Genomic DNA, 27,703 nt, shown 5'->3' with positions numbered 1-27,703 from the left:
TAATCATTGGTACATGAGCACGGCACTACTAAGATTAGTCTCTAACAAAGTATTGGGAGTGAGACACTTAGATGTCCATACATTATACCACTTTCTGAAGCATTTAGTGTAGCCTGTTTGGCATTTGATGCCTAAAAAGATTTTATTTACCAACAGGTGGGTACAGCCCACTAAAATCAGGAGGGTAAGAAGCCCATTTATTTTAGGGAGGTGCTAATCCCAGTTGTTAGAGGCCTATATTGCCAAATGAGGTGCAGTAGGAATACAATGAGAAATACACTGTGCTAATATGGACTTGTTTTCAGAGAAAGCCTGCTGTTCATTATGCAAGCTTAATTCCAATTAGTTTAACCGATTACAATCAGTAAAGCTCAACACAAATTAAAAACATTGTATGTTACATTACCGTGCGTTTTTATCTGATCATTAACATTGGTCATGTTTCAGAGGTGATAAGTATAATGCAAAGTAATTCAGAAATGATTCCAAATTGCTGGTATGTAGCGTTATAATATGTTTGTTTGAAACACTGTCAAATATCCTTTTTGCCGAATTTCAACTTATGTTTTGCTTAAAAAATACAGTACTTTGTGTTCAACATGCTTGTTACAGTCACTCATCAATAACATACCACATTTCTTCTTCTGTTTTTCTTCTTTTTCTTTAGAACTATCAACAGCCTCGGGGTGCTGACAGGTGCACAACTTTTTTCTCTCAATAAAAGTGAACTAAGAGCAGTGTGCTTGGAGGGAAGCAGGGTCTACAGCCAAATCACCGTCCAGAAAGCTGCACTAGAGGTAAGAAAAATTTTGCTGTGCCTTCATTTTGAAAATAGTTTTATTTGAACATGCTAACTTTACAATTAGTTGCTAAGCGTTGTAAATTCATTCTTCTGCCTCCCCCCACTTTTAGTCATAAGGATTATGTAAAAGAAAATTGAGTTCCTTATATAAAGTTTTGTGGACAGGATGCTCTGACACAAACATGCTGGATATTCTATCCACCATATTACAAGTGCATTTTGGCCTATGGCATGTGTAATTCTGTGACAGAGTACCCATCTGCCAACCTCGAAATGTGGCCTTACGTTTCTTGATGATCCTAAATCAAAGTTGTTCTTGGGAAGTTTTTAATGTAAATCTTTGCTTTCACTACACACCCTCATATTTCATACTAGTTCATAGAAGTTTGTTTTTATATTTTACAGTTTATTCAGTTGTATAATATTAACTAACTCTGTTTTCTAGCTAGGTGCTCCAACTGTTTATTGGGGTTAATTGAATGTCTTGAAGAAGCAAAGCAAAAAGTGTTAGCCCTGACATCCTTGTGGTGCTCCCCAGACTTTTTGCCTTCAGTCCTCTGTTTTGGGATTAACTCATTTTTGTTGGTTTTGGGACTCTTGGCGCTTTACCCCTGCTAATCAGAGGTAAAGTGTTTGTGCTTTCACCCTCAAACATGGTACTACTGGTAAACACACACTTGGCACATTTAATTTACTGTTACATTTCTTGGAAATTGTACTACATATACCCAGGACTTGGAAATTCAATGATAGAACTCCTAATGTTGTTTATCACTGTTGTAAGCCTCTCCTTCTCACAGACTAACACTGGATTACCTTGTTACATTTAATAAGTGATGTCTATAGTTTGGGACCAGTTAGAGAAATGTTACTTCCAGTTTTATGAATTGTAATTTACTATCCTTTTTAATGGTAAAGTCCGCTTTGAAGTTGCTATTCTGAAAATGAATTTTTTGGAAATTTTGCATTTTTCTTCATAAACCGAATGGGCCTTTCTACTTGTGTCCAGGGTTGCATTACTGTGAATGGCTCTGCTGTTGTGGGATGTGTATTCTTTCCAGACAGGGGGACAAATGGGCCTACATGTGGAGGCAGTGGGTCTTCCTGATAGAATTGCTGGGGAGGAGCTGCACCCTGAGCTGGTTACACCTCAAAGGACCTTGCCTGCTGCACCCACAAAGGAACCTGTCAGGCCTGCCCTTGCCACCCCAGACAGTTTTGAAGGAAAGGGGAATAACTAACTAGAGCCGGTTTGGGGGGTAGAGGTAGGCCAGGGATTTCCACCACACAAAGGCTTGGCATCAGGCGTCAATGTGGGAACTTAAGAACCTCTCATGAGAACACTCCTTGACCTGTGAAAGATTCAGAAGGAGGACTACCCTGCTGTCTAAAGAAGGAAGATTGCACCGCTTTGGCTTGTACCCAGGCTCCTCAGAAGTGACTCCAGGGGTCAATTGGTCAGCCTCTTGTTTGGGCTACAGGGACACTGCAAGTTTCTAGAGGCCTCCCTGGACTGACCAGCACCAACTGGACCGGCCTAAGCCCTGCTGTTGGCCTCTGCTGGACTGAGCCCTGGTCCCCAAGAGGTGCCCCTTGGCTGGCATCCTAGTGTACTCCTGAATTCCAGGAGAAACCCCCAAAGGTTTGAGCTCCTTGTGACCATGAACCAGACTTTTCGTGCCAAACGATGATCACCTGCAACACCAATCAACTGGAATCTTCACAGAGGACTGTACATCGCCCAATCATAACAGTCTGCATCAGCAGCAACATCCAGAGTAGACTGCCAACATGAATCTCCATTGATGACCAACTCTTTACTCTACAACAATCACTGTCCTCGATGCCCGACCTGCTGCTCTTGCCGATAATGATCTCATTGTGCCCCCCGCCAACGTGAAACTCCACCTGCAACTCCTCACTCGGACTTGAAAAGCTAAACTCTTCAACGGGACAGACCTGGTCATGTATCCATCCTGCGCTCCTTTGCTGTCGGCCTGAACTTGTGACTTTACCCCTGTCTAGCATGACCAGATAACTGAGAGTTGAGCTTTGTGCTTCTTGATGATATTTTCACATAAAGCTTTAAAAACTCAGAACTCGGATTCTACTGATTGGACTTTTATAATTTTTATGTCATCTTATTCAATAAAATGTTCTCTAAATTGGTGTGGCATTTTTCTTGTTTTGTGTTTTCACTTTAGTACTGCTTGAGAGCTGCACAAATACTTTTCACATTGCTTCTAAGTTAAGCCTTACTCCTTTTGTGCCACGTTTCCAGATGGTTAAGAAGAGGGTTAGGCACAGTTGTATTTACTTTATTACTTGAGTTGTGCTACCACCACCCTCCCCTCAACTGATAAGCCAATATCTTAGAAGAGGGCTTTATATCCGTCATAGGTGGCCATGACCGTGATATCTCTTTTCAGTTACTTTTATATTGAATGGGCAAGGAAACATCATTTTCTTTAGCTCTCCAACATTCGCCAATACTAGAAACCACACAGTTGCTCATTCCACCTAGGTCTGGTAGTGTGAATACAAAGTATTGAAGTCAGAATATTTGATGGTACAGAATATCGAGGCAAAATATCAAAATAGTGATGGGCAAGTCTGGAGTTTCCATACCTAACTCCACTCATATGTACCAGTGTGGCACATACACATCAAAGGTACATAGAAGTGGAGTTCGGAGTAGTAAATCTGTATATTTCTTCATACGCCCTAATCTGTCAATATTTTGTCCCTCTGTATTCTGTCCTTGATATTGTTTACCATGATATTCTTCTTGCCGATATTTAGTAGTACAGTCAGGCCTGACTTAAAGGAACGTGTTAAATATCAGAGTTATAAGCGTTTCTCAGTTGCAGCATTCTCGTCACATGCAGAGAAAATGTTTTAGACTGGTACGGTATTATATAAAGAATGATCACCGACACGCCACCCTGGTGATTTGTTTTCAATGAATATTGCACATCATCCGTTATGACCTTAACTATGACATTTCTTGCTATGCACAGTGCTTTTTTTCCCCCAAACAAACCTTTATCAAACGAGCTCAAAGTTATCTGTATTTGTTTTGGCCGGGAATTGCTTGCCTTTGCTTTTGTCCTGACATTTCTTTCAACCTACAGGTGTCTGTCTGAAGGACTGAGATTCATGCAGTCTGATTGAAGGTATTGCATATTTAAGAGCAAGGTAGATTTTTGTCTGCGACTTTGAGAATAAATTGTAAACAGAAGGGACCTCTTCCTTTTACAATTTCAAACAATGTGGCTCAAACTGAGAATTTGCATAAATGTTGGAAGAGCATGTTCGGTTGGCATGTACGGCCGCCCCCGGTTGAAAGCCACTGAACTATTGCTCTCCTGCACAGGCTTATTAGTATTGTGATCTCTGTGCTAATAAAGTATTATCTAAACATTTTTAGAAAATCATGTGATACACATTGGTTCTAGGGCTACCTCAACGCTTTCAAAAATTGGTCACCTTGTTCTTAATAAAATATTGTGTGTATATTTATTTAAAGTGTATTCTAGATAGTGTAAAACTGTTCCACCATTACATCTATAGTATTCTATTATTGCCGTAGTACTGATTGCGTTTTGTAACTTGTTTCCATTTATGACAAATGAGGCATGCTTTCGCCATCAGGGGCACGCTTCTGCTTACATACATCTGTGAACCACATATAGAGTTAACGGGCTTACCAACATTCTAGGTACAAAAAGAGTGGGATTTTTAAAGTTTCGAAACTATTAATAAGCATTATAGCATAGCGCTAGAAATAAAATCACATATTAGGTACAATCAGTGAGTGGTTAATTTGTAAATAAAAACTCGCCGTGCTCAAAGCTCTCCTCAGAAACATGCGGCTGCCGTAGTTAAATGTGTAAGCACAGAATATAAGGCACCTTAATACTAAAGCCATTTCGGGCTTCTTTAATTCACTTACAGCCACTCCCTGCCCCTTCAGTTCACTCTTGCAGCTTTCGGCTTTCTCCCTTTCTGGTGCTTTTCCGTCCTTCTCTTCCTCCGTATTCCCCCTAGTGTCTTTAGCTCTAAGAAAATGCCTGATGAAAAAAAAAAAATGCCAGGTTCCCCGCACCGGCAGCCACAAGCTCAAATTAAGCACTGGGTTCAATTATGACCTCGCAGGAATCCGCATTAAATGGGACCTAATTCAGCTAGAAAGGTGCATGTGGTTTCTGACTCTGATGCCATCATGATAAATAAATGTCCTGACATATGAAGGACGTCTGTGTCCTTACACATCTCTTCAGCAGAAATCATGCCAGTGTGGTTTCGAGGCGGGTCTTTCTCCAGTAACAGCTGCCAAGTACGTGACACTACAGTGCTTTCATTAAGTTATCGGCAACTTTGTTCTGCTCAAGAAGCTGGGTTTCATTTAGATTGCCCATTTAGCGGATTCCTTAAAACAGTAGGAGAGCACAGAGAAAATGTGTATACTGTGGGATGGGCAAAAACGGTAGCCTCCCTCCTAAATCAGTAGGATTGACAAGTAAATAGCAGCGAGAAAAGGTTGACTGCCCGGTGGCTGTTACCACGTCCTAGCAAATCAGTTTCGCATTTGCGCTGGCCATAATATCTGATTGCAGTGCCGACCCGTGAGGCAGGGTCTCTGGCTGTCAGCCAGCCCACTACTGCCGTCATAATTGGAGAAAAACTGATTTTATGTATTGGTTACCATGGTGATTTACTGGATGTGAATCCATATATGCAGCAGCTAAGAAGTGCACGATTCCCACATCATAGTTCATGTATAATACTTTGGTAAATACGGTGCCTGTTAAGAAAGTGCCAAAGTGAACTGTAGGTTAACTGAGGAACTATGTTCAGAACGATTTTTATGCAGTTATAAATGATCCCAGGGTATGCATTGTGAAGATCATAGCTGCCCCTCTCCTCCCCCCTACCAGCGCATTTAGTATCACACAAGCCGTGATTGTGCTAACGGCGAGTATTTGTAGTATCTAAGTATGCTAACTGTAGATTGATGTACATGCCAAGTTACGTTAATACAGGCATGGGATTATGATATTAAATATCACATAGGCTGTAGGCAATACTCCAAAACCTTTGTCTACAGACGTCTGTCAGGCAGACATTCCTGCTTTAATGGCGGGATGTGCGCTCCTGTGTGTTTTACTGTGCTGCTGTGAAGGCACTGCTGAGACTAGCTTCTCGCAGCAGGTGTTACAGCACCGTTGCTCAAGCTGAGGCAATGTGCATGAGGTGACAAGTGAAGGAAACGAGGGCCATGGGCCTGGAGAGGATAGAGGCACTCGACAAGTTTGTGACATCGGTGCCCTGACCTAAAGACAATGTGCAGGGCCTGGTGGGCGGACTCTCACCAGACCAGAGACAGAGGACGAGTGAGTTATCCTATGTGTGAGGAAATCCAAGGACCTAATACCTGGTGCTGGATCTAGTGAGTTCTTCAGCTGGGTTACTTAACAGTCACTCAAAGAAAACTTTTGTCAGTCAGCCACTTCAGTACTGGCAGCCTTTGGGCGCAGCCGTGACCCGTGCACTCCCAGCCTTGCTGTATTAAGTAGCTGGCGATGTCGGCTTATGTGTTAAGGGCAGTGCTTAATTTGTGCTTGTTGTTTCCGTTGCGGGCACCGGCACTTATTTTTGAGGGCCGGGGCTTATTCTTCTGCCTCAAGCATTTACTGCGAGTAAAAGACGCATTTGAGAAAGACGGAGGAAGAGAAAACGAAAAAGCGTCACCAAGAGAGAAAGTAGAAAGCTGCAAGAGTGAGCTAAAGAGGCAGGGAGTGACTTTATATGGATTGAAGAGTCCCGAGATGGCCTCAGTATTCTATGTTCACACATTTAATTGCAGCAGCCGCGTGTTTAAGAGGAGGGCTTTGGGCACCGGCACCTCTTTATTTACAAATTAAGCACTGGTTAAGGGTCTTGGATTTGATGCAGGTAGAGCCTTTACCACTACAGAGTGGTCCTGCTAGTCCTTTGCCATTGCAGTAGCACATTTGCTCCAGTAGAAGCGCGCATGCGCCTGGGACACCAGTGTCTGAAAACCTCCCCTGGGACATCAGTTCATCATAGTCCAGTTGCCTTCAAGTGATGAAGTAGGTCTCAGTAACTCGGTATTTGGCCTTGAAGCCCTATCTGTAAAACGCAGCTGTCTTGCATTCCTCTCACCTTTCTCTTACATTACTCCTTTTAGGGCAGGCATCATCTTCTGTACTGTAGTCAACTGTACTTTCAGCATGGATGCGTTTCCCTTCTCTAAACCTACAACTTCCTACAAAGTTAGCAGATGTTCCTGAAAGTATATAACCTTTCATATCCTTAAGAAACTGCCCTAGACTGTATCAGTGATAGCCCGTAGGCAGCCCACAAACACATTTAACTACTCCAGGGGATTCATCTTTTTTTATTGACCACCTGCAATATTTATTTTCGTAGCCACCTCCTTTTCTAAACGTAGCACTCTCCTCTCCTGGCCTGCAAATAATGTTTTACTCGTATGATCTTAGTGCTGCTATAACACGTTGTGCATCAATGTAAAGCCAGTAAATTAACGTCCAGCACAATGGAGCACTAATTTAGTTGAGAACTTGCAGAATGTAAACACAATGCCATAAACAATGTAATGTGCTCGAAGCAGTAATTTACAATAGGTAAAGCCCCTTCAAAATTAAAAAAGGTATTCGCCACTATGAAATAATTATTTTATTCCACAGTAAAAGACATTGATGTTGTGAAAACAACAAGCAACTCATTTTGTAGTTTTTAAAACTTTCCCTTAAAGTTTATTTAAAAAAAAGGTAAATTCAGTCTTCATTATTATTAAAGTTATTTTCGATTGTCTTTTTTTTGTTTTATTTATGTATTTTGTTTTGGTCCTTGGATAGTGCTAGGGTCTACTATCCCAAGTTTTAATCTAATTCCTGCTTTACTGCTCAGTGCTACCCGCTGTCCGCCTGTGGGAGAGGTGCTAATGAGGACACTGGATCAGACGCCTGCTTTTAAATTAAGTTATTTCCCGATATTACCTTTAACTTTTTGCTGTAGTATTACTGATTACTGCCAGAAGGAAGATGGCTGATGTAGCTGAATTGTTGTCCGGAGCATTATTTGAAAGCAGATGCAGTACCGGGCCTTTTATCTATTTTCTCTCTGCCTTTAAACTTCAATACCACTCTGCCGCAGGAAAGTCCTTGAAGTAAAAGTGCACACATTCTTACAAAAAGGTGACAAAATGTTCTAGAACATTTGAGTACACAGCGTGACCCATGATTTTGTTTAGAGTACAAATAGTAGTAGCTCATGGTGTAAGAACTCTGGTCTCAAAAAATGAAAACTTTTTTAATCTCCTTGATATTGTCAGTCCTCTTGTTGCTTTAATTATTAGTGACTGTCTATGGGAACATAATTAGCATTTATGTATGTAATAAAGTAGCTCCCTGTCATGCATTACAGAGATAGAGGTTTTTGGAGGGTATTTATTCTTTAATACAGGGTCCTGCCATGACCCTTCCCATACACCGCTTACATCTTTAGTGTCTTGCTCTTTCATGTTCGTTGCAGATGAAGAATAATCGCAGAATCTGCACTGTGAAATTATGCTTTGTGACCTGCCTTTCACCCTCGCTGCTGACTCTGGCAGCAGGCATTGCGACATCACAATGCAGGTGTAATAAGTTATCACAGTTAAACAACTACATCACATATGTATTACAGGTTACTAGCCACAATTCAAGTCACCTGTATTATGGAAACTAGAGCATGGCTTTCATACAGATTGCAGTCCTCCATGTATTCCATACTCCATTTGTTCGGAGTATTTAAAGATTTTGCCCCAAAGTGATGAAGAATAAATTGCAGAAACTTGGAAGTAGTGAATGGAGGCAACCATAAAATTGTCAAAATAAAATATTGTTCCGGAACACCACAGAACACATTATGAGGGGAGGTGTGTTGCTAGTTGTGGAGTAATAAACAAGATTGGCAGGATACTCTACCAAACTCGATTCCCCTCCCAGAAATTGAGGACTAATGTTTGGGTCTCAGATCAAGTGGATGCAGAAGTATACTTACTGTGATACTCAACAACTCAAAAAAGGCAACTGAGCTGAAACTCTTCAATATTACGGAGCATTGATCACACTTCACTTGATGAGCTCTAAAAAAGTACGGAAACTTCCACCTTCTAAGTCAGTGAAGTGGTGTCTCCGACGACAGCTTTTAAACAGGCCGGGCAGAGCAGTGTGCATGAGCCATCAATTGAATAATTTTCTTTGAGAGTTTTTAAACTGCCTGCTTTCTGGCATTTGTGTCTGGGTTGACATCCAGGAAAAAGAGGAATCTTTATCCCATGTGCAGCAACAACCTCTATCTCATGGCCCACTTCCGAACCTCATCATGCTGAAGCTATTTCCTGAAAGGTAGAACTACAGTTCCTTGTTTATTTACACAGTGTTGTATGCCTCTTGTAGGTAATATTTGTCCTGGACATTGATTATAATGGTAACAGTACAACACAGAAATGTATTGGCAGATAGTGGTTTTATTTTTGCGTAGTAGAGGTAATGCACATGTCGGGCAAGCTTATTTTTCCCCGCCTACATAGTTAGCTCAGATCCTTTGATTCTGGATAAAATCGCTTCAAGCATGCTTTCAAATGCCATTAGTTGAGCAGTGATGCTGTCTGATTTGTTTATGACCGCTGTGTAGCTCTATCATTAATACCCTCTCACCCTTGGAAAGGTTGATTTGGTAAAGTCTGGGCATTTTCCTTAGTAGGCATCTCGTTGCATAGACAACATTTGCATGGTAGTAATCTTAATTTGATATTTTGGATGACCTCCAATTAAATCTTTCGTAACACCTCTGTGCTATGCGAAAAAAAATGCTTGTGTGCTTGTTGGAAAGTGGGATATTGGTAGTGGTAAGTATGAACCTACCACTGGCAATAAGGCCACTAACCAAATATAGGTTCAGTAAAGGTCTCAGTAAATTAGCCCATTGCTCAACCCTTAGTAGCCTTAACCGAATTGGCAGGCCTAACTTAAGAGACAGGAGTGTAAAACATTCAAAAACACGAATACAGTAAAGTGAGATACAACACACACAAAAATCCCACACCAGTTTATAAAAATAGGTTATATTTTTGAGTAGACAAAAATCCAATGTAGGGAACTGGAGATACGATTTTTTTAAAGGATATACAATTTCTAGTGCTTAGAAACAAAAAAGCACCAACTTTACCAAATTTCTCCAAACTTTAGGAGGTGTTTCCTGAAGTCCTCCTTGCAGGTACAAAGTGTTCAAAACACAAATCTAAGGGTTTGGAATCTCCTGGATGGTCCTTGGAACCAGAGATATTAATTTTTCAAGAATAAACACTTCCTAATGCTTAGAAACACAAAGTGCCAACTTTACCCTCCAACCTTCTCCAAACTTCAGGAGGTGTTTCCTGAAGTCCTTCTTTCAGGCACAAAGCATCCAAAACACAAATCCAAGGGTCTGAAATCTCTTGGATGGTCCTTGGAAAGTTGGACCACAGTGCACCTGGCCAAATCCATATGATGATGCAGGTGAAGCTCTGTTAGCCTGTAGCTGCAGGGAGTCCACTCCTGAGTCCTCATTGAAGCAAGACACTGTCCCCAGAGCTGTAGTACCTGGTTGTGCAGCAGGCACAGTTCACTCAGAAGTGCAGGCATATCCCAGCAGGGCAGTCTTTCTTCGTCTTGTAGTTTCAGGCAGCAGATCAGAGAGGGTTGTGCACCTCTTACATATTTATTCTCAGCTCTGGGGCGTAAGGAAGTGGAGCGGGGGTCACTGACAAATAGAATGCAGGGTGACACTCCGATGCATGACCACTTCCTCCAAAGTGTGGCATATTCTTGTCCCAGAAAGAACCATTCTTCCAAAATCCATAATGGCTGAAATTTTAGCAGATCAGTAAGAGCTGACTAAACCATCCCCCAATGTGGCTAATTTCTATAGCTCTCCTCCTCCTAACATCTGCACATTCTTAAGCCTGGTATCTGGCTGAGATGGCCAGAATGTGGGGGTTAGGTGATCTGGCATTCCCTCCTGCCCTGCTGTCCTTTGAGGCTGTATGTAATATTACCCCTCCCATTCCTGTGTAGCCTCAGAGCTTCCCTTCACCAGATAGGCTCTCCCCTGGATACCCACTTATCATTTAATCACGCAGCTCTGCCCAATCAGAGGGGACCTTCAGAAGGCTGGATTTTGGCTTACAGAAAGAAAAGCCTTATAACTTATTTTCTGTACAAGTTGTGATAAATTCACCAATGTCAAATTGCTAGATTTATCAAAACAAATCTTTTAATTCTTGAATGACTTTTCCACGGTATTCTTTACTATATTTACAATAAAATACAATGTAGCAATGATAGCCTATGGAGCCCGTATCTATAATAGGGGAAAAATTAAATGATCAGTTTTCCCTCACTTTTTATAAGGCTCCTGCTTATAGTTACCTGTTCCCCACCCCGGGGACACCTAATGGAGACATTGGGGGGCACCTAATGTGTGAAAATAAGGTAGAGCATCACATTTAATGTACCCATAGTACCAAAGTCGAATTGGGACACCATTTCCTAATAAAGGCAGTGTGCAGAGTCAGGCTACATTTAAAAATGACTGAAAATCTCCAGCAGTACCCACATGCAAAGGACAGCAATTCTGCTGGGCCTCTACTTCCATTCCCTATTATGTACAAGGGTCTTATAGGTAGTTGGCACCCCTTTCCATATCATTCACTAGGGACTTTTAGGGGCTGTCATGCAAGTGGTATAAATTTACCATTAAACATTTAAAGACAAGCGGCAAGGCAGGCCTACACTGAAAAGGACAGAAAGCACACAGCAGTGCACACATGCAAGTGCTGAAATTCTAATGAGCATCTAATCTCCATGTCCTATTATATACTAGGGGCTTATAGGCAGATTGCACCCCTTTGCCCTACTATATACTAGGGATTTACAGTGTCTGCCAGGCCAATTGGAAGGATACCCTATTACCTAGTGTACTCTACTACATGTGTGTGTTTAAACTTACCACCTGCCTGGGTCTGACTAACAGAGCCCAGGGCACAGTTAGTCTGCAGCAGTCAGCAACAAAAAAATTAGGGGTGAACAGGGCGAGAAGATGACTTTGCAACAGTGCTTCATAGGTCACTACCAATGTATGCTCTTTGGGGTGCCCCAAAGATTTGGTCACCTGGAAAAACCTCTGCCTCCTTTTTCTTTTAGTGTGCTGTTTTTGTGACTTTCCCTTCGGCGCTTTTCTCTTTCTTTGCCTCTTTCCCTTTTCTCTTCCTTTTTTTTTGTGTGCTGTCTCTGTGCCTTTTCGCTTTCTGCGCTTCTCTCTTGTTTTCCTCGTTTTCCTCCTCCACTCATTCTCTCTTGCCTCTCTCTCACTCTCCCTGCCACTGCTGTCTCTGTGGGCCCCCCCCTCCTCTCTCGCATTCTCCCCTCCACTGCTGCCCCTGTGGCCCCGCCCCCCTTTTCACACTGTTGCCGCCTCCCAGCTGTCCTCTCCTCCTCTCTCCCCACACTTAGTGGCGGCCGCTAAAGGCAAGCCCATCTGCGCACGTCCGTGACCCAACCGCGACCAGTGCCAGAACCCCTGGACCTCTCACCCATCACCACTACACGCCAAAAGCACTCATCGCACTCAACCCAGGACACGCCAACAACCGAAAGCAGGCATCTCCAAGTAACACCAAGGGACCCTTCACCTGTTGCCACTGCAAATTCACCAGCCTCTGTCACTCAAGCCCGCCCCCTGAGGACACACAAAGCAGAACACAGCATTAGATGTATCCTGATCAACACTCGCTCCATCCATAGGCATGCCATCGAACTCTGGAACCTCATCGACACCAAATCCCTGGACGTTGTCTTCCTCACAGAAGCATAGCTTAACCCCTCCTCGGCTCCAGCCTTCACCATCGCCATCCCAGAGGGCTAGAAGATCACCCGCAAAGACCGCACAAACCGCCCCGGGGGAGGCATCGCCATCTCCACAAAGAGTCCCTACGCCCCTCCACCAGCACCGAAGTCTCAACAACCAACCTGGAACTACTCCACTTCCAGATTGGACCAACCCTAACACCACCCTGCAGGGCACCCTCATCTACAGGCTGTCGGGCCCCCACCCCCCTTTCTGTTACACCATCGCTGACCTAGCCACTACCCACGCTCTTAAATCCAAGGACTACATCCTACTGGGGGACTTCAACTTCCACCTGAAAAACCCGAATGACAACTCCACCACCCTGATCGAAAACCTCGCCAACCTCGGACTTGAGCAACTTATCACCGCACCCACTCACTCGGCCGGTCACACACTAGATACCATTTTCTGCACCAGAAACCACGTCTCTGTCAGCCACACCACCAAGCTCCAATGGACCGACCATCGCTGCATTCACTTCACCTTCAACAAACCCATTGGTCACCAGAATCCTCTCCAACTTCCCCACAGAAATTGGAACAAGGCCACTGAAGCTCAGCTCACCGCAAGCCTCAACCCAACACCCCCCAAGCCGACGACAGCATCAACAGTGCTGCACACAACCTCCACAAATGGATCACTGACTTGCCCTCCCTCAAGACACTCTAGTACAGAGGCACAGCCAGGAAAGCAAACTGGTTCACCACCTCACTCAAAGAATTGAAGAAGGTCTGCAGATGTCTAGAGAAGCAATGGCACACTGACAAGATCCCCAAAAATCACGAAACCTTCAAAAACAGTGTCAAATATCACCACCAGCTCATTACGACCTCCAAAAAACTTACCCTGCAACAACGCATCAATAAAAATTCCCACAACAGTAAGGAACTTTTCACCGTCCTCAAAGAGTTTACCAACTCCACCGACGTCCCCCTCTCGCAAGAACTCTTAGAACACCTCACCAACTACTTCCATCGCAAGATCATAGACATTCATGACCGCTTCACCACCCAGGGCCCCCCACCACACGACTCTCACCACCAGCATGTCTAAAGCATCACCACATCCCCCGTCCTCCTCCACTGGAACAACACCGACAATGAGACCTGCAACATCATGGCAACCATCCACCCAGGATCACCCATCGACCCCTGCCCTCACCACATTTTCAACAAAGCCAGTGACATCGCACCCAAACTCCGGCATACCATCAACCGCTCCTTCAAAACTGCCACCTTCCCAGAGAGTTGGAAACACGCCAAGATCAAACCTCTAATGAAGAAACCCACCTCCGACCTGACAGACCTCAAGAACTACCAGCCCATCTCCCTGCTCCCCTTTCTGGCCAAAGTCATCGAGAAGGCAATCAACAAACTCACCACCTTCCTGGAAGCCAACAACATCCTGGACCCCTGTCAGTCAGAATTCAGAAGCAACCATAGCACTGAGACTGCCCTCCTCGCCGCCACAGATGACATCCGTTCTTCTCCTCGACCGAGGCAAGACCGTCACCCTCATCCTCCTGGACCTTTCTGCCACCTTCGACAGTCTCACATGACACACTACGCACACGTCTCCACAACGCCGGCATCCAAGATTCAACACTGCAATGCCTCTCCTTGTTCCTCACTGGCAGAACACAGATGGTCTGACTCCCCCCCCCTCCTTTCTCTTGGAAGCCACCAAGATCAGCTGCGGCGTCCCCCAGGGATCCTCGCTGAGTCCCTCCCTCTTCAACCTCTACATGACCCCACTGGCCACCATCGTCAGAAGCCATGCACTCAACATCTTCTCCTACGCTGACAACACCCAACTGATAGTCTCCCTCACCAACAACCCGACTACCACCAAGAGCAATTTCCACAAAGGAATGAAAGCAGTCGCCGCCTGGATGAAAGATAGTTGCCTCAAACAGAACTCGGACAAAACAGAAGTCCTCATCATCGGCTCCACACCCTTCACCTGGAATGAATTCTGGTGGCCCTCCGCCCTCGGAAACACCACCAGCCCTACCAACCACACATGCAACATCAGCGTCATCTTAGACTCATCGCTGTCAGTGGACCAACAGGTGAGCGCCTTCTCATCGGGTTGCTTCCACACCCTGCACATGCTTCGAAAAATCTACAATTGGATCCCCAGCGAAGCCAGAAGGACAGTCATCCAGGCCCTTGTCAGCAGCCGCCTTGACCACGGCAATGCACTCTATGCCGGAACCACCACCAAGACCCGGAAAAGACTACAACGCATCCAGAACGCCTCCACCTGTCTCATCAAGAACTCCCCAAACACAGCCACGCTTCTGCCCTTCTGAGAGACCTACACTGGCTGCCTATCGACAAGAGAATCACCTTCAAGCTCCTGACCCACGCCTACAAGGCCCTACATGACACTGGACCAGCCTATCTCAAATACAGGCTCTCCTTCTACACTTCCTCCAGACATCTCCGCTCCGCCGACCAGGCCCTCGCCAACATCCCCTGCATCCAGAAAACCACATACGGAGGAAGATCCTTCTCCCACATCGCCACCAAGACCTGGAACACCATCCCCATCCTCCTTAGGCAATGCCCCACCCTGTCACAGTTCAGGAAGGACCTCAATACCTGGCTCTTAGACTGATCCTCAGCACCCCTCCCCCAGCGCCTTGAGACCCTCACAGGTAAGTAGCCCTGTTTTACAAATCCCTGATTTATTGATTGACCACAATTCCTATGTTAATGGAGGGATCCAACACTGCATCAGCATTTAAGATGCAGAGCTGTGTTTTGCATCTGGCCTTGCTTCAGCTCCCCCTGAAAAACACTGGCAGTCAGTTGCTTCTACCAATGTTCAACTTACTGCTGCCTGGTGGTGCATGCTGCCATCTTGGGAATGCATCTGGGGAGTTCCACATTCCAAAATAGAAGGATCACTTCCAGAATGGTAAATCTCATAGGTGAATTCTACTATGACGTGCAGCACAGTGAGAAAAGTATCCTTCATGACTGTGAATGCAAATGCATATCTTCTCCAGTACTAAAGTTAGTGTTTGTAGAAATTCGGATGAAACAGTGAAATAGCATACATACTGGTATTTCTTTTAGCCAAAATAATTTTGTCAAACACACATCAAACCTTTCTGTTAATTCTAAATTCATTCGCAGCATTCCCACTATTTGACTTCTCAGTCTAAAATTATCCTGCCAACAAGAGGTTTTGCCAGAAAACAACGTATGGTTATGTGAGCCCATCCTAAAAGAAGCTTTAGTTTGGCTCCATTCATAAATATTGGGTGGGAATATGGTATGGTTTCTGATGAGGAAGGGGGGGGTGGATTACTTTGGATTATTGATTTATGAAGTCCTAAATAGGGCATACACACTCCCTCTTCATTAGCTTCTGCCTTCCCTTCTTCCACCTCCTAAGTAGCAGAAGAAATTCTACATAGCTAGATGGCCACTAAAGCAGCTTTATTCATGAAAAGAGGAACCGCATGTCTGTCCCTGCTAGTGGAATGGCCAATCATCACTGTGGGTACAGAAGATGTACCCCCTTAGTGAGGATAGATGTTCATGTCTCCCAGCCATGCCGGGTAGAATTGTAATCATGTAAGGGATCCATACCCATACTTACCTTTTCCATGAATGTCTGTAAACATTTCCCTGGTGTTCTTTCATGGAGTTAACTCTGCCAGACATAATGGAAGACCAGCACCATAGATTTAGTGGATGACTTACCACAGCGTCATTAAAAGTGAACTTTTAACCTTGGTTGAACAGGAGTTAGGCCCTAGCCTGCTAAATTGAGTACTGCAAATATATTGGCTGTTCAGATAGAGGTGCTGTCCGGGACTCCTCATCTTTTATTAGTCTCTATTTATCCTAAGCGTCATGCCAGTACTACCTACAGTTTGATGACTTTCTAAGACATAATTGAGTCAGTCTCAAATTCTGTTGGCAGTAATATATTTTAGGAATGATTTACACTGCAGGCACTGAAGAAGGCACTTGTACCGAAGATATAAGTGATGCTGGCAGAAGTGACTTTTCTGTTGCCAGTGAATTACTTCTGTGACAAATATTTACTCAGTATGGAGAAAGGAGAACTTTAGAGAGTTGGCATTCGAAACAAAAAAGTTTTATTAAGCCCTATAATATTAATCCCTATAATGCCTACGAACAATGTTTGTGCCAGCCCAAAGTGCCAATAAATAAGTATTATAATATGAAAAAATGCGTTCTTCATAATTTGTTGTGGAACTTTAATTTCAATCAGTGAGTTTCTTTAGTGAACGTTAGTTCCTGGAAACGGAGTGAAAATACTTTTTTTGTGACTGATCCTGGATGTTTTTTGAAGGGTAATACTTAAATGACTTCCTTTGAGTGCCGGGGTGTGGTGTGTTGTATTCACACAAAGTAGATACACACACTTCTGGATCTATTTACTAACGTGAAGAACAAAACTTACATTTCCATGTTGCCACTTATATTTTTGCGAATGTAAACATTTGCAGAAAGCACTTGCATAAATCTCCACCATCAGAATACACCTATACCCATTCTGATGATCGCAGCTTGGATGTCATCATCACATCATAGAAGTAGCTGAATTTCTGCATAAGCAAAGTGGTGGTTAGCCTTGGAAGAATACGGTATGGACAAGTTTGATTTTTGTTGTCTGGGAAAGCATACCTGATGTGTCATTGTGCTGAAGGGCGTGGGACTGGCAGGCTAGAGACAAAGAGTACACACTCCTGCTCTAAATGAGTTTTCCATGTTGTTAGCCTTGGCTCGCCTTTAGTAGTGTTGCCTCAGCAAAGCAGCAACGTGTGAGCTATTGCAGAGAAAACCTACCAAACGGCAGTGAAGCCCAAAGCAAAACTGAATTACAAAGATCAATATTTTACTAGGAAAACGCCACTTACATGAAGAAAGCAGATAAGGGATCTTTATATACTAAAGGTGTAAGCGCATTTCCAGAAAAATCATTAAAATCAACAGTTTAAAGTAAATGCCTGAGTAGTTGGTACCAACGTCAGATTGTGAAGAGCCTAGTCAAGTCAGCACAACTTAAGGGTAGTCCCTGAAGTTAGGCAACAGGTCCCATTGTCCTTCAGTTGCTTCACCAGTTATCTGGGACTGTTTTGTTGGACAGCAGTCTTACTCTTTTAATGCAAGACATTTGAGCTGCAGCCACCTTATCACTAAAAGAAGAAAAAAAAAAAAGATTCAAATCCGGTTTCAGGTTTCCAATAGCAAAGGAAGACTCCCGGAGATTCCACTTGGGGCTCTTTATTTAATTGTTGATGGAGCGGGTTCTTTTAGGCATATACCAGTGTATTAGTGTTTCCTCTAATAGTAAATGTGGAAATGTTTCCTTCTTCAGGCAATGCAGAGAACCTCTGAATCAATCCTGGCCTAGCCGTCAACCTCACAGAACCTATCCGGAAAAAGATGGCAAGGACTTGACTAACCAATGAGCTTTGCCCTCATTATCTTATCCCATTAAACTACTGGGCACATTTCATTTCTTTTATAGTGTGTGGAGTCAAATCCAACTGGACTAAGAAAAGATGTGAATGAAACACACCTGTGGCCAGGAGTTTCACGCTATGTAATTTACACAGGGTTGACAATAGGGATTTAGAGGATGCATTTGCCTTGACAAATGCCTTGCACCCCTCTAGGCCTTGTTAGTTGGCAGAAACATGTTGGCAAAACACTAATGCTCTGTGTTGCATAGGTCCCTAAGCACTTTTGTTTTTACTCAAGTGATAGGGAATGAGCAATAAAGGTTCGAACAATCACCCTCTACACCTTTTTAACCTTTCAGATCTCTGTCCCCCAGGGCATTACCTAATTGGCAGGTGCACTCCCTCCTCCATTCTAAGAGCTCCAGGGGGATCCCACTTTGAGTAACTCATGTCTACACGGTGAAGGAGGAGTCCAGTGATGAAGCTTGTCACTTCAGTAAGTGAAGGCCTTCACTCTTTTTAAGGAAAGAACCACATAGTGTGTCTTGACTCTGCAGAGACCAAGTCCTCGGAGCATGGGAGTCCTAGTACTTTACCATATTCTTTCTGGTGTGTCAGGTACTCTAATGGGTAATATGATCAAGTGGAATATACTCTTGACACCATCTAATGAGCTCTTTCCTGAACCGCTCCCTTTTTTGTACATAATTATGGCACATGGGCTCAACTGTGAAAGAGAATTGTAGGGTGGTACTTTAGACCACCAGGGAATGTGTAAGCTGATTTAAATAGAATAGAGGGACTGCTAAAATACAGTCCCAAGACACTAATTTAACGATGCAAAACCACCAGAAATCTGTTCCAGTGCCTTCACCTCCACAGCTAACCCAGAAAACGGTGGCTTGGCTTATAAAGATCATACAGTAGTAAAACTTCTCTCAGCACCATCTTTATCAGGGGATTTAAAAATCTATTAGGTTATGAGCCACATTACTGAATGGGATACCCTGATACGCCAGAAGAGGAACCAAATAAGAAACGCCCTCCATGGGGCAGTGCTGACAGAATACTTGCAGGCAAAAGTTGCCACAGTCGACTTAATGGTGTCCAACAAAACTAGAATCTTTCGAGACGAGCCAACTTTAAGATATGACTGGTCTCTAATATCATGGAAGTGCACTTTAGACTGGATAATTAGAATCATCAACACTCAAATATTATGTAATAACCACCCAATTAAAATCACGTAAAAGGAATGGAATCTTAGAGCAATAGTCTCTCTTCAAGCCTACAAGAGGTTGAAAGTCAACAAACTAAAACAAAGAATGTTGACAAATTTGAGGATTCATACCCCTACATTAAGGACAAATAATATACGAAACCACTAGAACACAACAAGAAAGAAGAGGAAAACACCTTTAAATGGAGACCTACCCTGAAGAACTTGATGTTTAGTTGAATTGAGAGGAGCAGTGATAAGGAATTCCAGGGAAACCTGCGAATCACATTTTATGAGCCTATTCTATGACAACTTCCTTAGCCACTATATTGGGCATCTGGCCAAGATGCCAAAATCCTTATTTAGAATGAGAAGAGGACAAGGAAGAAGAAAATGGAGGCAGGAGCAAGAACCAAATCATCTTGGAAAACAATCCAGCTATGACTACTCAGAGCAAAGGGAAGGCTCAAAAGGTAACAAAAACCTAAGACACTCTAGTTGTTAATTTGTGTAAGATGTATTTTACTGACACACAGATGCATGTTTTTAACAAAAGATATGGATTTGTACCCTACCAGTGCCATGTTATTTCAGCCCAAGGACAGAGTTACACAATGTATACCACAAGATCAAATAGAAATTCTTTATTGCAAATCAGGATAATGCCTAATCTAACCAGATCGACACAGGATTATAGAAAAAGTCTACCTTTGTGCCACTTCCTGGTGCAGTGCCACCGGAGGATGAAAAGTTTGAAAAGGCTGTGTTAAAAGACTTGGACATTTTGGAGAGACCAGAGTAAACCGAAGAAAACATGCTTCAACAGCATGTCCTAATAGTCTTTAAACAGGCCAGTAAAGGTGATGCTATTGTCCTTCAGGACAAGAGTGGCTTGAAAGTTGAATGTTTGACTAGTCAGCAATGAGTGACAGTTGGATACCTGTCTAAACAAGAGGTCACTTTGTATTTACTGTAAAACCCACAATCTCATATTTCTACATCTGGCCAAATATTGATAAAGGCATTACACCATCTTCAGGTTGATGAGTGGTATCATGAATTGGATCCATTCTGGAATCTATTTCACAATTTTGTGACTCATTTCTTTGCACTATTGTTAAAAACAATGTTGTGATACTTGAAGGATAAGGAGGACATTCTGAAAACAATAACAAATCTGAATTTCTATTCAGACAATAAGTTGCTACTTACTGTTAATGTGGAATTCTTGTATACTCAAATTATGCAGTAGGCAACACTAAGCATAATAGATAATATTTTGTGATAACTTGTTTGGCAGCATTAGGCACATATGCCCTTAATGATAACACTAGAAGTAATTGTTTTGACCAAGAATGTTTTCCAGTTTGAGAACTCATAATTTTTGGTGGTGAGGGTTAGTACTTTTGCTTCAACTCTGGTATGTGGGTACTTCCATGGCTTTGAGATGAAATATGGATACAACATGATCACTCCATTTTACAACACGACAGTGGCGGCTGGCAGCTTTAGGAAGGAGAGGGGCGGGCGGGGCACACACACACACTCATTCTTTCACACACAGACATGCACTCACGCATGGACATCCATTAACAACATTCATACCATTCAAACATGCACGCACGCACCAAACATTCAATTTGAAACATCACACACATACACTTACCTTCGGCCTCCAGGTCCCAGGAGGGTTGGGACTGCTGCCTTCCTTCATTTGTCAGCCAATGAGGGAAGGCAGCAGTCCCAGCCTCGCCACAGAGTGGGATGGGGTCAGTGAGACTGCTGACCCCACCCCACTCTGTGACAAAGTGTCACTGATTGACACTCACTGTGGGCACTTCAGGGCTTAAACTGAAGCACCCAGGGAGAGTGTTAATTGGTGACGCTTTCCGGGGCACCTTTGCTGGGCTGAGGAGGTCACGCCCATAGGAGCTGTGATCTCCTCAGCCCAGCAAAGTTCAGCTCAGGCAGCCAGGAATTTGCGCAAATCGCGCATGTCTGCTCCTGGCTGCCTGACCTGAACATGAAGAGTGTCTGTCAGGCTGACCTTTGTTCAGCCTGTCAGACACTCTTCATGGGGGGCAAAAGGTGGGGGGGGCGTGGCCCCTCCGCCCTAAAGGACGGGACGCCACTGCAACAGGATAAGACTCTGGAAAAGGTACCATTGATGTGTTAATAATCTGACAATTAAATATGGAGGAAGCAATGTAATTTGTCACCTGGTTGAATGAACTCGATCCATGCTTGAAATGTACTCAACATATTGATAATAATGAGATGCACTTTTTGGACCTTCTCATTAAGACAGAGTATGTCATTCTCACTAGTCAACTATATCACAACCCAAAAAGACAAGAACTCTCTCCTGTCATTCGATAGCCTTCATCCATTCTTAGTAAGAGAGAATCTATCCTTTGCACCATGCCTAACAATGCCTAGGAATTGTTCCAAGTTGACAACTTAAGAAGTATAATCACAAGACTTATCAAAGAATATAAGGGCTAGGGAGAACACAAGAAAATCATACAGGAAAGGATGAAAAGAACGAGAAACGACAATAAGGATGCCCTACTTGAAACCATGGCACAAGAATAATGAACAAATGAGCATAGTCACACCTTTTTGCCACTATGTAGTAGGATTAAAAAGCTAATCAACAACCACTAGAATGCCCTAAATGTGGGTAACATCGACCAAGAAAAACCTGTTTTCAGATTCAGATTTTCTGGTTGTTAATTTGACCTAGAACAGTGAAAAATGACAGCCAAAAGATCCCGTGGGATCTTCTAAATGTAGTGGTGTACCATAGCTGTGGCATGCAGACATTTATATGATCTGCAGATTCACATCACACACAACAATACTAGCCCTTGGGCTAAAATTCCCTGGATTCAAAAACTCCATATGGATTGTATCATAGAGGGAGTAGTTTTCAACCTTCTGTGTTGTTGTGACTACTTAGCATGACATGTACATGTGCCTTATGCTAAATAGCCATGACAACACGGATGGCTAAATCGTGCATCGTTGAGGACAAGGGTACCATCCGCCAGGGCAGACAACTAAGTTAGTGAGACATCTTGAAGAAAACCACCACACTTATTGCGATCTCAGTTGGTCTGCTGTAGAACAGGTTCTTCCAATACAAGGTCATACTTCTATTGAAGGGCGATTAAAACTAGGTGTTACACGGCAAGAGACAACTAGAAGGACTTAAGGAAGTGATTCAATGAAATAACATATGAATCAGTGTTGGGTTACAGTGTTCTGTGAGTACCCTCTAGCGAGCTTGAAAGGAGCAAACCTCACCCACTTACCATTGGACAAGTGGATTTGAAACATGGCTTTTGCTAATGAATACTGTGATGTTACCCAATACTCATTTAATTTTGTACCATCGCAGCTGCTACACGCAGGTGTCGGCCAGGCGGCCCAGTTGGTGCCATAGCCAGTGAACGTGAGCATTATAAGCACTGTAACTACATGATTGAGCAGGACTATCAGACTATTACACCGGCATTTAAATGGTGATTGGCTTGTGTGAGATGTGATTGGCTGTGTTGTACTGTGCTCACAAACAGAAATGACAATATGATAATCGTAAGAATCTGAAGAACAAAAGTAATTCTAAATGTAATATTCTTTACAGGTGATAGGGACCTATTTTTGCTCCACTATTATAGGGAAGGTGTAGCCTTTCCTCTTCAAAACAGACGTTTGACTCTACAATTTAGAGACGGTTGACTAGGATTTAGGGAACCGATTTGCCTAGATGAACGTCTGTAGCCCTCTAGGACTTCAGTGGGCAGAAAGGTGTTGACATAACACTGGGTTTCAACATTGCACACCCCCTCCAGACCCTTTTGTTTTTACTCATGTGATACGGAGTGATCCATAAACTTCATGACAATTACCCCCTATGCATGTTTTACCACATACATCTCCGTCCCCCAGGACATTGCTTAATAGGCAACACACTCACTCACTCCTCCAAATCAAGAGCTCCAGGGAAAGTCGGAATAGTGTAACTTTCATGTCTCCACGGTGTAGGGGGGACGGATAATGAAGCATGTAACTGCAGTGAGTGGGTACCTTCACCTTTTGTAAGAGAAGAGCCCTTTAGCGTGATACTCTGCAGGAGCTAGTTCTGCTGAGAAGGAAACTCCCATGTTCTTTTTAATTTGGCAGGCACTCTAGTGGGTAATATACTTGGGTCGGTGTACTCTGACACCCTTCTTGACAGTTTTTTCTTCTGTGCTTCAGCCCCCTTCTTCATACATAACAAAAGGCATGGGCTCATCCCAGGTAATCACATCAGTCATTTCCTTTTATTGTAAGGAAACCTTTGAAACTTGGGAGGCATACGGGTCTCTTGCAGTCCCAGGTATATAATTAAATTACCCTCTACCCAATGCTGTGATGAGTTCCTCAGCCAACCTACACTAGTTAAATAATTCACTAAACTTGTATTAATTTAATCATGCCAATCACATACTTTTTAACTCTGATTTCAATTTTGGGGGTAAGGGTTAGTTAATGTATACCTTTGAAATGTAAAGTTTCACACACATGAAACCTTTCTGGCAATGGGGAAGAAATATCCCCTTTCAAAGCTCAATACGTTAAGTAGAGTTATGACCAGATGAGATAGCCATATATGACACATCATACCGCCCTGTATTGCCTTGGCCATTTGAGGCCCGTCCAGCGTTAACAGGAGTGGAAGAAAATGTCATTTTAGCAAAGTACATAATGTCTGAGTCCTGGAAAGTAGGCCTTACAACACAGCAGAGATTAAAATCTCGAATGATCAAAAAAACAGAACATGCCTGGGAAATACATATTTTACACTTTCAAACAAAAATGAGGTATTGAAAACAGGTTGTGAGGTAACTGAGCCACTCTTTAAAAAAAAAAAAAAAAAAAAAGTACTGATGGACTTCTTAGCAGTAGGTATAACTATATGTCGAATATTCAAACAGAATATCCACATCCAATGAGCCCCCAGTCCATGTAAATGAATCATAATCACAAGAAAATGACCTTGTCTTTGAAACATAACACCTCCTTTGAAAAATGTAAAACGATATCATCTGTTTCAGTAGCATACAACAAAAAAGTGTAGCCATAATCATGATTATTAAACTGTTCAATGATCGTTCCTGCTGCATAGTTATGTTTCTTATTCAAATTAAACCACCTGAGAGACAATGTCACTTGAAGTTGCAAACCACTGCAGACATGCCTAATCAAAACTGATAACTCAAGAAGGTGCTCCAATGTGTTACATGCTTTTTGTGTTTCCTGTTCCTTCTGTTGCCATGTGATGTCAACAGTCAAGGTAAGTGTGTTGCATTAGGATTATATGGTACCATAACTAGCAATTTTATGTCAAAGTTTTGCAATTATATCAATAATTTCAAGTAACTATGTATTTTTAAACAAATACCCGTGTTGTGATATTTGTGTGTGATTTCCTCCCATAGTTAGATGATGTGATTTATGGCCCACTCATTACGATAATTGTAAAATGCAGCATTTGGTGGTTACAATACCAATATTAACTTGCCTTTTCTGTAAGCTCTCCGCCCAACATGATAATATCAGTGTAGTAGCCCTTGACTGTGAGACTTCCCCAACAAGCAAAGTAGCTAGGGCGGGCCCGGATAAATACATTTTGAAAAAAAAAAACTACATTTCTTGCATATGAAAGGTGACTATTCTGGGAGCAAGGACAGCGGGGAAACCCAGAAAGCTGGATCATCACAAGAAGGCTCTTGGTAAGAGTGCCGCACTTGTTGCTGCTGACTAAATGTGATGTTTTTGAAGGTTAGGGTTCTCTTTTGAGAAGAAATTTAAGCGGTGTTTCGATCGATTCTGTGCTGATCAGTAAAATGTTTAACTGTTTTCAACAGTGGGGCTTTTCCTAAATGCCCACTGCGACTCACAGATGTTGTGTTCCTGAGTAGAGTAGGAAGAGTATTCTGCAATGCGTGTATTTCTGGCAAGACGCAAGGTGGGAGTTACACTTGTAGTATTGACGGGAATACTGCAGGTAGCCTTAGAGACTGGCACTTTTTTAGTGAGATTCATTCTTTCCTTAGAAATCAGTGGTTGGACAGCAATGCTTTATTTAGTCAGACTGCCAGTTTGGTTGGCTGGGTGAATAATTGTTAGATTAACCTAGTATTTTTCACCAATAAAGATGTGAGTTATTCTGCAAAGATCACACGAGATGTGACCTGACAACCCGTTTTGTGTGCTTTTGTTTTTTTTACTAATGTGTTGAACAGGGGTGGCTCCTCCACTATGACGGAGGAACGTCCCCCCTTTGCTTTCAGCAGAAGGAGAAGGAAAAATAAAATGATAATAACAAAGTGTTATTATCATTTTATTTTTCAGGGGGCCAGGTTGGGGCGAGGCTGGAGGGGCGCACCATAAGTGTGCATGGGTGTTTGGCAGGCCATGTTCAGCCAGCGAAACGTACATGCACACTTCATTTCTCCACCTGGCTGTATTGAACAGCCAGGAGGAGAAAGTGCACAGGGTGCAACTCCCTTTGTGAGCGCCAAAGCAGGGCGATCACACCAATCACGGCACTGTTATCACGCTTAGTGTTGTGATTGGTGGGGAGTCTGGGAGCCTGTGGGCTTCCGGGAAGAAGATGGAGGAGACAAACCCTTCTCTGTAGGAAAGAGATAAATGAGATTTTTTTCATTTTTTTTTTTTCATTCCCATCGACCTCCTCCCTCAACCCCCCCCACCCGGCACCCCCGTTCAGTGGCAGCCGCCAATGCTGTTGAATGCACATACCTATGCTTGCGCATATGTATAATGACATGTTTGTGACTTGGTTGATGTTCAACCGGTGCATAGTCATTTTGGTGCATTATTTTGAAAGATGTGTATGTATTTTGTTGTGATTAAAAGTAAATCTAAAACAGATAACGTTGTGTGCCTAAAGCATCTAGTACTTTCAAATCTGTGTCCCTCAACAAATCTGAATAATGCCCTTTCACCCCTGTGGATTTCTAGGACCAGAGTGGCAGCTCAGAACTCCAAGAAATCATGAGAAGGCGACAGGAGAAAATTAGTGCGGCTTCTACTGATTCGGGTGTGGAATCTTTTGATGAAGGAAACAGTCACTGAATGTTTCACCACAACGTTTCTTTGCACCTCCCTTAATATTTATCCCAACATGCTTTGTTTTAGGAAGCCATGAAGGATATGTCTGATGTACATAGGCATAGAGTGTCGCCATATTGAAGCAGTTCAGTCAGCAGAGCTTCCCTGCAATCGCCAACTGAAAAAATACTTGAAAATCACAATGGGGCAAGGACTCTTCACCACGCTTAATGAGATTTATTTTCATTCTTGTACCAAGAGATTCCTTCCTTCTGGGTGGGTACCCCCACATATTTTGCTGTTTTCACAGCTCTCTATCACTGTTGTATCCGTGCAAATTGTTCACTTCCTCTACCCTTTTGTATTGTCGGCTGCTAAGACTTCGATTTCATGAGATTATTTTTTGATGCCAACAGTATAAGTGCTGAATGGAAAAAATTGTATAAGTTTTTGAATGGAAAAAACTGATTTGTGGAATTTTAAAGATGTGACACATTAAGAGTGATGTTGCTGTTAATACAAAGAAGTATGTCTGAATCTTTTTTGTAAGTAAATTATATTAATGTATTTACATAACATATTTTCCCAACCCTTGGAGTATCGAAATAAGGCAAATGTAAAAGGAAGGCTATAGCTAAAATAAGACTAGACTGCGGTGAATGTAATTATTTGCCTGTTTAAGAGCCTGCAAAACATTCTTTCATGTAGGACTGATTAGGAATTAGTGTTCAGTGGAAAATCCGTATGTGCATATGCAAGATGACATTTGTTAATTTATAAATATAAGTATGAAACGTGACCAATTCCAAAAAGATCTTAATGTAAATGCTATTTTTGAGAGAAAAGTACTTCGTCATTAAATGTTAATATTGCTTTGCAAATATATTTAAGATGTTACAAAATGTTGTATATTTTGACATTCATTAGAATGATTAATAATTATCTAGTTTCATAGTGCCTTTTCATATTATTCAGCTGATTAGTCTGCAATAAACAGTATTTGCCCTATGTCTGCCTCCTTTTTTCTGTCTTTGGATGAAACCGTTCACTGGGAGATAACCTATGCCTAGTATGAAATGAGCACTGTGCTAACTAAAATCACTTAAGCCGGAGAACTCAT

The 27,703-nt window shown here is 42.7% G+C and overlaps 1 protein-coding gene across 8 annotated transcripts in view; it reads left to right on the top strand.

Moving 5' to 3' along the window:
- Positions 1 to 27,468, top strand: part of EPS8 (EGFR pathway substrate 8, signaling adaptor) — a 790,402-nt gene extending 762,934 nt beyond the window's left edge. For all 8 annotated transcript variants that reach the window (XM_069228470.1, XM_069228468.1, XM_069228462.1 and 5 more), the window contains 2 exons: positions 668 to 797; positions 26,494 to 27,468. In XM_069228470.1, the coding sequence (XP_069084571.1) occupies positions 668 to 797; positions 26,494 to 26,607 (244 nt within the window). In that variant the 3' untranslated portion in view covers positions 26,608 to 27,468. The remainder of the gene's footprint in view (positions 1 to 667; positions 798 to 26,493) is intronic.
- Positions 27,469 to 27,703: the final 235 nt, after the last annotated feature.

The sequence above is a fragment of the Pleurodeles waltl genome, chromosome 4_1 (assembly GCF_031143425.1).
Source record: "Pleurodeles waltl isolate 20211129_DDA chromosome 4_1, aPleWal1.hap1.20221129, whole genome shotgun sequence".
Lineage (NCBI taxonomy): Eukaryota > Metazoa > Chordata > Amphibia > Caudata > Salamandridae > Pleurodeles > Pleurodeles waltl.
This window is presented reverse-complemented; position numbering and strand designations above follow the sequence as displayed.